Source organism: Solanum pennellii, chromosome 7 (genome assembly GCF_001406875.1).
Source record: "Solanum pennellii chromosome 7, SPENNV200".
Taxonomy (NCBI): Eukaryota; Viridiplantae; Streptophyta; class Magnoliopsida; order Solanales; family Solanaceae; genus Solanum; species Solanum pennellii.
Window position 1 is genome coordinate 36697 of NC_028643.1, and position 15537 is coordinate 52233.

Sequence of the window (15537 nt, forward strand, 5' to 3'; positions counted from 1 at the left end):
ACGATACAAAAGACTAAGAGGGAACCTCTCTATTTACATCCAACGATAGGTGTGAACTCACATGTACAGAAATATTTGTTCGGAAGGAACATGCCCTTCTGTAACAATTTACGTTACTATTTTATATTTAGTAATAATTTAAACTTTAAACTTCTCATTTTATCTTTATTGAGATATTCCCTCCGTTCACTTTCCTTTTGGCAATATTAAAAGTAAAATTTCACTTTTAACTTGTCCACTTTAGCATCTAAAAAATAAATAAATTAAAACGATCTCTTTTTTTAACTATAAAAGCCCCCTTAATATACTCAATTTCTCAAATTATATTTCCCTTTCTCTCTCTATAATTTTCTCTCTCTCTCTCTAAAAAGATGGGACAATCTATGCATTTGTTTGCAACTTTCTTCCTTGTAGCAATGCTGCTTTTGTCCAATGGTTTGCCTTCTTTCTTCATAATATTTATTTTATTATATAGTTTAATTTTATTCTATGTGTTGATAATGTGTAAGAATTTTTATAATTAGAAATGCTTAAATATAACTCTTAACTTTGTGATTTAGTCTACCTTTAAAGTTTGATAACTAGCAGGAACTTGGATTACTGAAAAATCTAACCGATATATCCTTATTAAAAAAAATGGCTTATAACCTCTGTTGTTACACAAATGACCCACATTGATAGTTTGGTTATGTATATAAATGAAATAACAAATCGTTAAAATATGAAACTCACGAAGAAAATAATAGTTTCAATGTGTCATAAAATACTTTTACTAACATACGATGTATAAATTTAAATATTTGTAGTAAAAGGTAGAAGTACCTCCCGAAACTATATATGACCTAAATTTTAGAAACACACCTTAACTAAACTAAGGTCTTATTGCCCCTCGAACTAATTTTTTTGTAATTTTAATTTGTAAACCTTTTCGACTTATGTGGCATCCAAATATCTCCCAAACGCCTCAACTGCGTGGAGTTACAGGTGTGCCACATAATCCAAAAGGTGTATAATATTATATATAGGGGCAACTTAATGCAATTGGAGCCGTGAAATTTCAATTTGAGGCCTAAAATATAAATGTAGGAACAAGCTTCGTATTCGTATTTATTCAAAATTAATTTCCCTTACACTATTCAAATGAAAATTATTAGTACTTAATGTTGTTTTTTCAGTTATTGATTTTAGGTAAGATTTTATCAACTCAATATTGAAAAAACATCCTTTCAGTGAGATAATTATCATATGAATTGTTAACATAATCCTATAAGTAGAGTTGACAAATATTAAATAAAGATAAGAGTTATAACCACAAAATGAGATTCAAGAAGATGACTTGATTTACCCCATTTCTATATGTTTGTTGTAATGCTTGAAACAAATAAAAAAAAATTGTAATTCTCTTTGTTCAACACTACGCTCTTTCCTCCTCTTTCGATAAGCTTTTCATAGCCGTAGTCATACTCAAGTACCCTTGCAGGGGAATCCACTTCTGAGATGGAGAGAATCTCGGGATCAACCAACCCAACCCCAACACTGACTCGGCTCTGAGCGAGTTTGCATTAATTCTTATTTTTAATGAAGGACTACATATGTTAAATTGAGTAAAATAATATATACTTTTTAAAAATAATACTTTTTATCGTAACTAATCAATTTTTTCTATAAAAATTTAACACATAATTTATTTACGATAAAAATTTGGGGCCCCCAAATTGCCTTATTTATCAAAGGCAAGAGCCGGCACTGATTATATATAAAATGAGTTTACGGGGTAATAGATTCTTGGTTTAGTTAAGATGTGTTTCTGAGATTTCGATCATAGTCAAGGGATACTTATGTCTTCTCCCAATATTTATTGATAATATATGGCTCTTGATTTTTGATGTTTGCGTACATTAATTGATAGATATGGGACCTATGAGCGGTGGTGTAGAGGCAAGAACTTGCGAGTCACAGAGCCACAGTTTCAAGGGGCCATGTAGTAGGGATAGCAACTGCGCTACCGTTTGCCAGACGGAAGGATTCATTGGCGGCGATTGCCGTGGCCTTCGCCGCCAATGTTTCTGTACTACAGACTGTTAGAAGAAAGTTTCTAGATGATCATTTTTACTCTCTATGTATTTGTTTACTTTTTAAAATATCCAATGATAAATAATGTTTAATCAATAAAAAGTGACTAATTAACCTCATATAAATATATACTTCCTTCGTTTCAAAAAGAATGATCTCATTTCCTTTTTAGTCTATTTAAAAAAGAATGACCTCTTTTTTTTTTTGTAACATTTTAAAATCAGATTTCCACGTGGCATGTTTAAGACCACAAGATCAAAGGACAATTTTGTAGATTTAACCTAACTTTATTTAGGACCACAAGATACAAAAGTCTTCTTTATACTCTTAAACTTCGTGTCAAGTCAAACCAGGTCATTGAAACGGAGAGAGTAATATATATGGTGCTTTTGTTACGATTCGAAATCGTAGGTAATGATTTTCCCTAAGAGTCACGATTTAGGCGTACCAAAATTTATTTATCGAGGAAGAAAAAGATAAGTTCAAGATAGTAAATTTCATCATTTAAGCGAACGATAGATGTAAGAATATTTTGTAACTAGGAGAATATTCGTCCTATATTTGTCCTTTTTCCTTTTTTTTTTAATAAAAAAGATTAAAATGTCTTTGTAATAAATTCTTGATTCTTCAACTGGTTGGATAACATCGCCAACTCTTTCCGTCCCATCGAGAAATAGAACGTAACTAACTAATTCATTAATTATGGCGGTTCACCAAAGTCTCTTCCCCCCTCTCTTTTCTGCTCACTCGTAGGGGTTGGGAGCTCATAAAGGGATAGCAAGGGAGTACACTGAACATCTTAGCTATTGGCGGGAAATTCGCTCTTGTCAGGTGAATAACAATCACTTCGTCATAGTACTACTTATTCATATTGGAATTACTCAACGGATTCTTTTAATGTATCATTTCTGGGTCCAACGAAATTCATTGATATAGAAAGAAGCCCTATCATATAAAGATTTTTTTTCTTGTGAGCTACTAGGTCACACTTTGGCCAAGCACGTACTACCATTCACGGAGCCACATGTAATTGACATCCCTTCATCGAAAAATTACATTGTGTAGCTAGAGTAGAATATTTTTTATGTATATATATTACATAACGAAACATCTTGAATTCTACGCAATTTTACTTTTTTATATTTTGACATCCGCCCCTTAGTTGAAGTTTGGACTCCGTCACTGCGACTACTTAATTGGGGTCAACATGGTAGCTTGCTATCGAGATCTTCACGAATCGCCTTGGCTTAGCACACCCCCACCAATTCTAGTCCTAAACCATTCACATTACAAATGATGAGGACAAACTCCCTATAATAATGTAATTTCTTAGTCAATTCCAAGAGAATAACATTTTTGAAATTTAAAAATAATTTAAGTTAAACTTATAATTTTTTAAAAATATTTTTGGTATGTAGGCTATCTATTCACACGATACTTTGGCCTAACACACCTCCAAAAACTTATGAGAAAAAACATTCCCTAAATGATGTAACTTTTTAGTCAATTCCATGAAACATGATAACTTTTTAAATTTTCAAAAAAAAATATTTAACTTTGAACTTTTAATTTTACGCTTAATGAGAAGCTTTTTAGTTATTCAATGTAATTGGATGATCTAAAGTTTCAAAAAAATTCATTTATTTCTTAAATTTTCTTTTATATTAAGATATTGTCACATAAATTAAAATAAAATAACTAATGTCTTGCATGTGATTCATATATTTGATATTCTACACATTGCATTTAATAATTCCAAAAATGTTTAATTAAATCTTCAAGCATTGAACTCACCAACAAATTAAGATCTATAATATTGGATCATGTGAAGGCCAATGTATTACATCAAACTACTATATAATGTACGTTGTTAATTGAAAGAACATAAACACAAAAAGAAGAATGGAATGAGAAGCAGAACTCGGAGAAACGAGATAAAAAAAAAATCGGACACTTCATAACAATTAGTATAAACCTTTTTTTTTTGTTAAACCCTAGTTCTTTTTAACCGGTTTTCAATTAATCATGAATCTCAAACAAAATTTGCTAATATTTTACTATGTTTAATAATCTCAACTAAATCAGTATCGTTAAGATGAAGGGCACAAATACCTAATTTTGGGGCTTCCATTTAAGTGGTAGCCACATTTTTATTTTATAAAATTACAAATATATCCACTTTTGAATCACTACAAATACACTAGATTAAAGTAACAAAAATTCATGTCTAAAACTTTGATAAATTTTTTTTTTTAAAAAAACTAAAGTGTGTTATTGACAAAACCAAACATCAACCTTGTTTGCTTGAAGTTTGGCTTGATTTGTCAAAATAAACAAAGCTCGACTTCAAACATATAATGACTTGTTAAGATCAATTTGTAAATACATACCTAACTTTAGAATTTGGAAAGATAACTTAAAGCTTTTATATGGATTTTGACTTATAACATTTTTTACATCTTTATAAAGTAGAAAAATCCTCTCAATTCTTCTTTTTGTTAGGCATAACGTGTGTAATAGAGTGTGACATGAGAGGAGACCCCTTTTTCTCATTCTCAAGTTGTAACACATATCACCCTCCGATATTATTTATGCTCGCAGATTCAAAATTTAAAATTTATATAAAAAAAATGATGAACGGATGAAGTAGTTGATGTTTTAGAAAATTAATATATAATTAGTTATTTATGTTCACCTTTATTCTTACTCTATAACTAAATGGAGAGGGAATTACATTGATGTGGTTTAAAAGAGATTAATATTAAATTAAAATCAAAGAGAAAATTAGTAATTTAATCAAATTATCCTTTTAGTTAATGTTTCTATTAAGGGACGTGTAAAAAAAAATGACAAATAAAATGAACCAAAAGAATCACAAATCTCCAAGTCCTACTCCCTTCATTTCAAATATATACTTGTCACGATTTTGTTTTGATAATCAAACGATATGAAATTAGATCAGTATTTTAAACTGTATCTTTTTTCATCATATTAATATGAGAAAAATTGCAATTTTTTAGCACTTTCTATAATTTTTTTAATTTTAAAATATTAAATTAATTTAATCTAAAAATTATTCATATCAATCTTGAAAAATGAATTATGACAATTATTTAAAAAAAATTTAATTAAATTTCGTGTCTAATCAAATAGTCTGGTAAATGTACATGTATAAATACCTCCCTTGCTTACTCCTTGTCTCAACCAATTCTCAATATAATTCTCAAATTGCATTTTTCTTTCTCTATTTGAAGATGGCACACTCTATGCGTTTGTTTGCAACTTTCTTCCTTGTAGCAATGCTGCTTTTATCCACTGGTTTGTCTTCTTTATTTGTATTATTTAATTTTATTATATAGTTTTATAATATTAGCTCTACGTAAAAATTTAGCTCAATGAGAGAAAACTGTCCAATTTATGTTAAAAAGTCTTAGTCCTCTCATTCACCTACAATGTGAGAGTATTCTTTTTTCATAACCCTCCACACACAAATCGAAACAGGATTCCATATTGAAGTGTGAACAGTTTATTCGAAAGCTCAATATCATATTGTTTTTTAAATTTTAATATCATGATGTATGAATTTTAGACTTAAGACAACCCAAAATTAGTTCAAAGCACTATAACAAAAGAGACATTATCCAAACACAATATGATATTGTAGCATGAACACCCGATATCATATGTTTTGATTCTAATATCATGATATATGAATTTTGGACTCAACACAATCCAAAATTAACTCAAAGGCACTATAACAAAAGAGACATTATCCAAACGCAGTCTAATACTGAAGCATGAACACCCGATATCATATGTTTTGATTCTAATATCATGATATATGTTAGACTTAACACAACCCAAAATTAGCTCAAAGCTCCATAACAAAAGAGACACTACCCAAACACACTACCCAAACACAATCCGGTACTGAAGCATGAACACCCGATATCATATGTTTTGATTCTAATATCATGATATATGAATTTCGGACTCAACACATTCAAAATTAGCTCAAGGCACTATGTTTTGATTTTAATATCATGATATATGAATTTCCGACTCAACACATTCAAAATGATATATGAATTTCGGACTCAACACATTCAAAATTAGCTCAAGGCACTATGTTTTGATTCTAATATCATGATATATGAATTTCGGACTCAACACAATTCAAAATGATATATGAATTTCGGACTCAACACATTCAAAATTAGCTCAAGGCACTATGTTTTGATTCTAATATCATGATATATGAATTTCGGACTCAACACAATTCAAAATGATATATGAATTTCGGACTCAACACATTCAAAATTAGCTCAAGGCACTATGTTTTGATTCTAATATCATGATATATGAATTTCGGACTCAACACAATTCAAAATGATATATGAATTTCGGACTCAACACATTCAAAATTAGCTCAAGGCACTATGTTTTGATTCTAATATCATGATATATGAATTTCGGACTCTAACACAATTCAAAATTAGCTCAAAGCACTATAAAAAAAGAGACATTACTCAAACACGAGCCGATACTAAATCATGAACAATTCTAGACATTACCCAAAATACGATCCGGTACTGAAGCATGAACAATTCTAGACATTACCCAAACACGATCCGATACCGAAGCATGAACAATTCTAGACATTACCGAAACACGATCCGATACTGAAGCATGAACAATTCTTGTTGCTATACAATTATATTAAGTATATCCTAGTTATCTCATCCACAACCGATGTGGGAGTCTTGTTTCATCATTTATAACATGTTTGGCTAAAATTTAACAGAGATGGGACCAATTAGCAGTGCAGAGGCAAGAACTTGTGAGTCACAGAGCAACAGTTTCAAGGGGACATGTGTTAGGGACAGCAACTGCGCCACCGTTTGCCAGACTGAAGGCTTCATCGGCGGCAACTGTCGTGGCTTCCGTCGCCGTTGCTTTTGCACCAGAAACTGTTAGAACTTATAAAGTTTCTACATGAAATACTCATCATGCATTCATGATACATAATGATGTTCTATTCTATCAATAAAAAGAGAGACTAGATATATATAGTCTCATATTTATTATATATAATATGTGGGTACGATCCAAAATCATAGGTCGTGATTGGCGTATGAAGAGTTACTATCAATATTCCATGTATCAAATTATGAAAAAGTAAAAACAAATATACATGTCACAATTTACCTACACTATTATTCAATCCACATATACATTATAACTATATTCATAAATCACTCACAATTCATACCTTTCGCCTTTTTGGCTAAAATTATCAGGTGTAGTATCTGTTTTTATTAGTTTAATATGTGAATCATCGACGAATCACGTGATGTGTTGCCTTAGTCTTGCAACTATTGCCTTGGCTTGGCTAATCTAATACACGATCGATCCTAACATCTTTTGAATTTATGATATTACAAGTTCAAGAGGGGTAAAAAAGGAATTTAATTACTAGTTTTTTTTTAAAAAAAAATTATGTACTTTTTAAGACGAAGCATCTCAATCTGATGTCACTCAGAAAGAATTCGTTTATACAGAAAGTTTAATGTTTCCAAAATTAATTAGTTAGGAGTATTTGCTTACTTTTACTTTTCTTAAATCGTTTTATTCACTGCTCTTTGATCAATTATCTAGCTCTTCTAGTCCCACACTGACTAGAAACAGAGATTTTATGTAACAAACTGCCATATAAAATAGCGCGGTATAGAACATGAAAAATTATACCTTTCTCGGCCTTTTGGCTAAGATCAAGTGTAGTATCTGTTCTTATCAGTTTAATATCTGATATGTGAGTCATCGACTCACACGATATTAACTCTATTTTTTGAGGGGGAAGGTTCATCACAGTAGCTTGCTATTGGTACCTTCAAGTGTCGTCTAGGCGTTGCACTACTGCCTTGGCCTGGCACACCCCACAAATCTACTTGTAAGCCTTTCTTTCAATTGGTAATTGAAGAACTTCTTAGGATTTTTGTGAAGTTATAATAACCTCTACATTTTTGGAGCGAAATCGATACAATACGATGGAAAAGGCAATGGACCTTGCCAAACTTGCTTTTGTCTAGATGACTTTAATTAGACGTGTATGAGATTAGCTCAAGTGGTTGAAAATATTCACCATCAAACGAGGAGGTTATGGGGTTGAGTCATGTTGAAGGGTGAGTGAGATTGTCACTACTGATCCTCCTCGGATGGGGTGGGGGAAATAGCAAAACGAATTTTTTCTCAAAGGATTTAGATGAATCTCGTAAGAACGACAAAAAGTATAATGCACCAGCCGGGAATCGAACCCGGGTCTGTACCGTGGCAGGGTACTATTCTACCACTAGACCACTGGTGCTTGATGATTCTGTTTGTTTATTAACAGATTTTTATACGGTTAGGGGGGGAGAGGGTCGGCTGGGCCTGCCTTTTCAATCAATCTCTCGCCGCTCAGTGCCGCGATTGGTGCGAGTTGTAAGGAGTCTTGGAAAAGCAAAGATCATATCTTGATGCGTGTATCGTACTGCTATCCAAACGAAGATTAATTACCTACCGACCATGTTCGTTCTCTGTGTTGGGCTCAATAAAATTGCAAATGTAAGATCAAGTGTAGTATATGTGGTGCATTTGTCACAATCTCAAAATTATAAGTCATGATTAATGACCAAAAATCTACTATCTAGATTAGAGAGGGATCGACTACGATACTAAAGCTAGGTCAGTAAGATTATCAATCCACTTGATCGTCATATCCATGGAGTAAATCTCGATAATGTACTAAAGCTAGGGTTTGTACAACGCAAATACAAACAATATGCATGTTACGTGATGCATATATATGTTAGACAACAAGGTATCTATGTAGCTATTTGTTAGACTATTGGAATTAAGTTATGATTAGTGGTCAAGAAGTTGTTAGTCTGTTACATAGGTAAAAAAAGAAAATAACAAGTTAGTTAATAGTTAGTTACATGGTGTAGAATGTAGACTCAATAGTTCGCACTATCAGATTCAAGGCACTTCAACAAAAGAGATATTTAGTGACAATAGACGTCATAAAAATATTCACAATAATTGAGGTAATATCAATGCATCAAGAGTCACTTAAGCCATTAGCGACATTCATAACCAACCATGCATATTGAGTTTCCAAGTTACCTCATCCACGGGAGTCTTTTTTCATCATTTATGTTGGAATTTTGTTTAAAACAAATTAATTATAAAAGTTTTCATAAATGAATGTGAATTTATTATCAAGTGTAGTATATGTTCTTATCAATTTAATATTTGATATATGAATCATTGACTTACACGATATTAACTCTATTTTTTTTAGGGGGGAGATCCATCACGGTAGCTTACTATCGGGATCTTCAATCATCGCCATGGTGTTCCACCATAACCTTGGCCTGGTGCACTCCACCAATCCTATTCCAATTTAGATTATCTCAATTGATATGTAATAATGTTCTTTTGTAAAGAACTCTATGAACCTACAAAATATTTTTGTTGTCATGATGTTGAACCTCAATCAATATAACAAAACATGAATACTACATTTTAGAATGTTTTCGATAAAATATTTTTGTTGTATTAATTTCATATGATACCATAATAATTGTTTATTATATTTCAACAAAATTCAATTTATTAAACATAATTACGGTTCATATTTGGTTAGAGAATGGAAAAAATTGAAATGAATAAAGTCAAATTTAACTACGCTATATAAATTATATAAAATTATTACTAAATTAGTGCTAGACTTATCACAAAAATTTAAAATAAGAAGATGATGTATGTATATGTTGTCAAATATATATTGTATAGATAAATACGTCTGTAGAAATTTCCACAATTAAAACATTACTCGCTATTTAATTGTAACCATTACTTATTTACAATAAAAATATATTAATGATAATAAACAAACTCAATATATCTAATCAATTCTTCAAAGTATATTTATTTATTTCTTCTTCTTCTTTTTACTTTGAAAATAGTATATTTATGTTATTTATTTTGAAATCATTATAAATTACGAGAATATTCCTTCACTTCTAAAAAAGATGATTACATGTAAAAAATAATGTTTTTTTTCCCTATGGAACCAAATTATACATCTACCCATTTGTAGGAAGGTATAATATAATATATTTTATATTCTTTTCATGTAAGAAGAAACCCTCAAAAAGAATTTAAACTTTTCAACCAAAATTCACACGCATATGCACGTACATGCACACGCACACGCACGTGCGTTCATACTCAAAAGATAAGATAAATACACACATAAATATCCCCAAAAAGAGTTGGTCGGTCCAAAAGTGGTCACACCAGGTGAATATAAAAGAACCCTAATGATAGGGTTTTATGATTTGTGCTCTCCACCTCTTCTTCTCATTGTTCTAATCACCTCTGCCGAGATGTTCTCTCTTGTGCTCCACAACTGTAGCTTCTTCCCCCATTGGTTATGGAGGATTAACATTCCCCACCTTGATGTTGTTGCTATTGTTGTTGCTTTTGAGATCAACTTTCAAAGGTTCATTTTTTTAGCCATCTGACATCTGCATTGTTTCATTTCTCAACTGACTCTTCTTTCTGCTTGAAGGTGTACTACAAATTATTAAGTATTTGGAAAATTGATGGAGATGAAATAAAATGTTGAGATTTTATATGTAAAATCCAACTAATTCAGGTTTGAGGTATTATTACCGTTGTTAAATTCCTATATATGCATTATTACTATACTGCATATTCTTAGAAAGGAAAAAAAAGATAATGTTTCTCATGTCAGAAGGAACCCTCAGAAGTATTTAAAATTTTCAACTAAATTCACGCGCACACGCACACGGACACGCGCACGCGCACGCGCACACGTACAAAATATAAGATAAAGACATTATTATACATATAATACCCCTATCTATTTAAATATATAGTGTATTATTTAAATTTTGCATGATCTTGGAAGCGAGGATGAGTTCACTTGTATATAATCAAAGAATAAATATTATTATCATTCTTAGTGTTGAAGTAACTTTTTTTAGCACTAGTATTGATTTGATTTTAATTTGAGTTTTGTTAGAGTTACTAATATCTGTGGACTATTACCTTTATTATACCATTCAAAATTCAAGTCTTAGAAAAAGAAATAATATGATAAAAGATGAAAACTATGAAAAGGTATAAGAAGTAAATATTTTTATGCATAAAAAAATATAATTTTAAAAATTATATATATAATGTCGGATTGGTTTAATCTCGAATTGATATTTTTTAGGTAAAACCAAACTAATCAACCATGGTTGTGGAAATGGACCGAAAACCACAACTGACATTGAAAACTACCGATATCCATTCTTTTTAAGTTGAAATGTGGACTCATGGTCCATTTTACTTAATGAAAATGGGCTCATAAATGGATCCACACATAAATATACCAAAAAAAGAGTTGGTCGCCCTGAATTGGTCAGACTAGGTGAATATAAAAGAACCCTAAATGATAGAGTTTTCTGATTAATGCTCTCCGCCTCCTCTTCTCATTGTTCTCATCGCCTCTACGGAGATGTTGTCTCTTGTGCCCCACAACTGTAGCTTCTTCCCCCTTTGGTTATGCGGGATTAACATATTCCACCTTGATCTTGTTGATGTGGAGATCAACTTTCAAAGGTTCATTTTTTTAGCCATCTCATCTTCATTGTTTCGTTTCTCAACCGACTCTTCTTTTTGTTTGAAGGTGTACTAAAAATTATTAAGTATTGGAAAAAATGATGGAGATGGAATAAAATTGATGTTGAGATTTTAAATGCAAAATTCAACTAATTCAGAATTGAGGTATTATTATACTTGTTAAATTCCTATTTATGTATTATTACTATATTGTATATTCTTAGAACGAAAAAAAAAAACATAATGTTTTTCATGTTAGAAGAAACCCTCAAAAAGTATTTAGAATTTTCAACTAAAATTCACACACACGCACATGCACACACAAACGCGCACGTGCGCGCACACACAAAATATAAGATAAAGACATTATTATTATATATAATACCCCTTCTATTTAAATAATATATAGTGTATTATTTATATTTTGCATGATCTTCAAAGTGAGGATGAATTCACTTTGTGCAAAATTAAAAGAACATATATTATCATCATTTTTAGTGTTTAAATAACATTTTTTAGCACTAGTATTGATTTGATTTTAATTTGAGTTTTGTTAGAGTTACTAATATCTATAGACTATAATCTTTATTGGACTATTCAAAATCAAGTCTTAGAAACTAGAAATAATATGATAAAAGATAAAAACTATGAAAAAGTGTAAGAAATGTTTTTAAAAATAATACAAAGTAAATATTTTAATGTATAAAAAATTATAATTTTCAAAATTATATATATAATGTCGAGTTGGTTTGATCTCGAATTGACATTTTTTTTTGGATAAAACCAAACCAATCAAGTATAGTTGTGAAAATGGACCGAAAACCACAATTAACATTGAAAACTACCGATATCCCTGTTTTAAAGTTTAAATATGGACTCATGGTCCATTTTATTTAATAAAAATGGGCTCCTAAACAGATCCACACATAAATATACCAATTGGTCGGCCCAAAAGTAGTCAGACCAGATGAATATAAAAGAACCCTAAATGATAGGGTTTTCTCATTTATGCTCTCTTGTTATCAATTAAATCTTGACTAATGAAACTTAAGATTCAGGGAGCAAAGTATCACCTGTTTGTTTGGCGAATATTACGAAATTATAAATTGAAAAACCTACCTGAGGACCTATTTGGTGGAAAGTGATACAGAGTTGTGAGATTGAACCTCTTCCGTTTCCATCGCTAATCCTAGTGAAAATTATTTAACTACTACATTGACTCAGACAAATATTAATTAATCACCTTATTGAAATTTTAGATATATTAGAAGCTTAGACTTGGTAATGGAAGAATTTATGTAGAGTGAGGCTCAGAGTATTATTGCGCTTGATCTCCTTTACCACTTAGAAATTAGAAGGCTTGAATTAACAAAAATATAAAAGAGCAGGTGAAGATTAGGAGAAAAGCATCGATTGATTCGGTGGTTAAATGCCTCAGATGTAAACAGAGTTTTGGCACAGACTTTGAAGCTTGGGCAAAATTGACAACATTGATCAAAAGGGAGAAGTGGTTGTCCACTTTGCCCAAGCATCAGAACCTCTGCCAAACTCTGTTACAATTAACTAAATTCCTGGCATTCAACTACCGAATCAAATAATACTCTTCTCCTAATCTTCAGCTACTCTTCTGCATTATTAGTGGGAGCCTTCTGATCTCCAACTGGTCAAAGAGATCAAGAACAATAATACTATGAGTCTCACTCAACATAGATTTTCTCCTTGCCAAGTCTGGCTTCTCATTATATCTCTAATATATCTAAACTTCCACTAAGATGATTCATTGAAATTTTGTGAAAGTCGATTTAGTAGTTGGATTCTTTCACAAGCATCAACAAGAGAAACGAAAGAGGTTGAGTCCAACATCTCTTCATCACCTTTTACAAAATGGGTCCTCATGTAAGTTTTTTGATTCATGATTTCGTGAGATCCACCATACAAATGACACTTGCTCCCTTAATCATAAGTTTCATCAATCAAAATTTAATTAATATTTGTTTAAGGAAAAAATGGAAGTATACTGATATCATCACAATCTGAAATGGTAGAGAAAAAAAAATTAAACTAAATTTCCTTCATTAGTTAAACTTCTACAATCTAAAGAGTTGTAACCTAGTGTTTTCAAAAAATGTTTTTTGGGCAAGTCTCAGGGAGGCATACCAAAAATGCTTCGGGCACAAATTGATAAGTCCTAGAATTTAGGGCATAAGCACTAAGCATAAAACAATAAGTTCTGGGCGTAAAAACGTGTGCCTTAAGTGTTTCTTAAGTATTTTTTTTAATTTTTTTTTGTTGCTTTAAATTTTTTTTTTTTTTTTTGTAATTATTGGTGTAGTGATATTTCTCAAATAGTAATTATAATACTTTTTTTCTTTATTATTGGTTATTAGTATCTATCTCAAATAAAAATCATAATAATTTTCCTATATATTATTATAAAAAGATTACTTGTAAAATCATTGAAAGTTTAATTTTACTTTTGATTATTTTCTTAGTAATAAAATTATAAAATTAAATATACATGAGACTATGCCCTGTAGATCCATGAGATTACTCCCCATGTCTCAGGACTTACGTCTCATCCCCTACTACATAAAACGTCTCGTCTCATGCCCCCACCTTTCAAAACTGTAGTTATTGCCTCGTGAGATAGAAGGTTCCAAACTTAAGTCCAGACTGGAACAAAGGAGACTAAATTCTCTTTCACATGTAATTTTACTGATATCCTATTAGATCCTGAAATTGATGCAGATAAGATCGGTAGAATACAAAAATAGCAATTCTAACAATTGCAATGATGTCTCAATCCTGAATTTTATTCCATCTTCACCAAAAAAAATCTAGAGTAAATAATTTGTACAATTAAACAAACTAGAGATATTGGTGGTTTTCAATATCGATAATGATTTTCGGTCCATTCCACAATCATGAAACTCTACTAACCACGTAGATATTGGATAACCTAATGAAATACTTTTCTTGTTAGAAGATATTGAACTTGATCACCGATGATTTTTATCAATAAATAAATAAAATCCTTCAACAAATCAAAAAATAAATCAAAAACTTTGTTTCAATGACCTTAATTTTGATATATGAACTTTTTAGAGTCCTTCTAATTGGCCAGGCACACACTTTTATCCCACACTGCTTAGAAAGGAGATTTTATGTAACAACTAACATATAAATAGTGCGGCATAACACATGGAAAATCATACCTTTCTCGGCCTTTTGGCTAAGATCAAGTGTAGTATCTGTTCTTATCAGTTTAATATCTGATATGTGAGTCATTGATTCACACGATATTAACTCTATTTTTTTAGGGGGAAGGTTCATCACGATAGCTTGCTATCGGGACCTTCAAGAGTCGCCTTGGTGTTGCACCACTGCCTTGGCCTGGCACACCCCACCAATTCTAGTTCAAAAAACCTTTTGATTCATAGCAGTACATAATTTTGGGAAATTTCATCTAAGTTGAACATTTTATTTAAAATCTGATATGAACTAATGTTTCAACCTAGTATTTGGCACCTTTTTTTTTTTCTCCAGAAGATGTACTGTACAGTTACTAAAGTTAATAGTAACCTTATGATATCAATAAATTGAAACATGTTTTCTGCTCACAAAAAATAATTGCTTCCATCATTTCCTGAAATAACAAAACAAGAATCAACTCAATACCAAATATATCAACTTAATTTTATTTTTTTTACTTTGAACGTACGTAACTCCAAAACTAACGATCAAGATTTCTTGGAGTCCTCGATGGTTTCATTTACAATACTATTT

At 31.0% G+C, this 15537-nt stretch overlaps 2 protein-coding genes and 4 non-coding genes across 6 annotated transcripts; 5 read left to right on the forward strand and 1 right to left on the reverse strand.

Moving 5' to 3' along the window:
* The first annotated feature begins 308 nt into the window (after positions 1-308).
* On the forward strand, positions 309-2198 carry LOC107025524 (defensin-like protein). The gene is made up of 2 exons (XM_015226310.2): positions 309-435; positions 1910-2198. Exons 1-2 carry the CDS (start codon positions 372-374, stop codon positions 2083-2085), a joined length of 240 nt encoding a protein of 79 aa, XP_015081796.1. The 5' UTR covers positions 309-371; the 3' UTR covers positions 2086-2198.
* Positions 2199-5265: 3067 nt separating this feature from the next.
* On the forward strand, positions 5266-7289 carry LOC107025619 (defensin-like protein). Its single transcript, XM_015226386.2, has 2 exons — positions 5266-5391; positions 6878-7289. The coding sequence occupies exons 1-2, from the start codon at positions 5328-5330 to the stop codon at positions 7048-7050; spliced, it is 237 nt and encodes a 78-aa protein (XP_015081872.1). The 5' UTR covers positions 5266-5327; the 3' UTR covers positions 7051-7289.
* Positions 7290-7817: 528 nt separating this feature from the next.
* On the forward strand, positions 7818-8013 carry LOC114078155. The gene has a single exon (XR_003579696.1). It is a non-coding gene; the product is annotated as a U2 spliceosomal RNA (small nuclear RNA).
* A 353-nt stretch (positions 8014-8366) lies between these two features.
* TRNAG-GCC lies at positions 8367-8437 on the reverse strand. The gene has a single exon. It is a non-coding gene; the product is annotated as a tRNA-Gly (tRNA).
* Positions 8438-9305: 868 nt separating this feature from the next.
* On the forward strand, positions 9306-9502 carry LOC114078167. The gene has a single exon (XR_003579710.1). It is a non-coding gene; the product is annotated as a U2 spliceosomal RNA (small nuclear RNA).
* Positions 9503-14962: 5460 nt separating this feature from the next.
* LOC114078164 lies at positions 14963-15158 on the forward strand. The gene has a single exon (XR_003579707.1). It is a non-coding gene; the product is annotated as a U2 spliceosomal RNA (small nuclear RNA).
* The last annotated feature ends 379 nt before the right edge of the window (positions 15159-15537 follow it).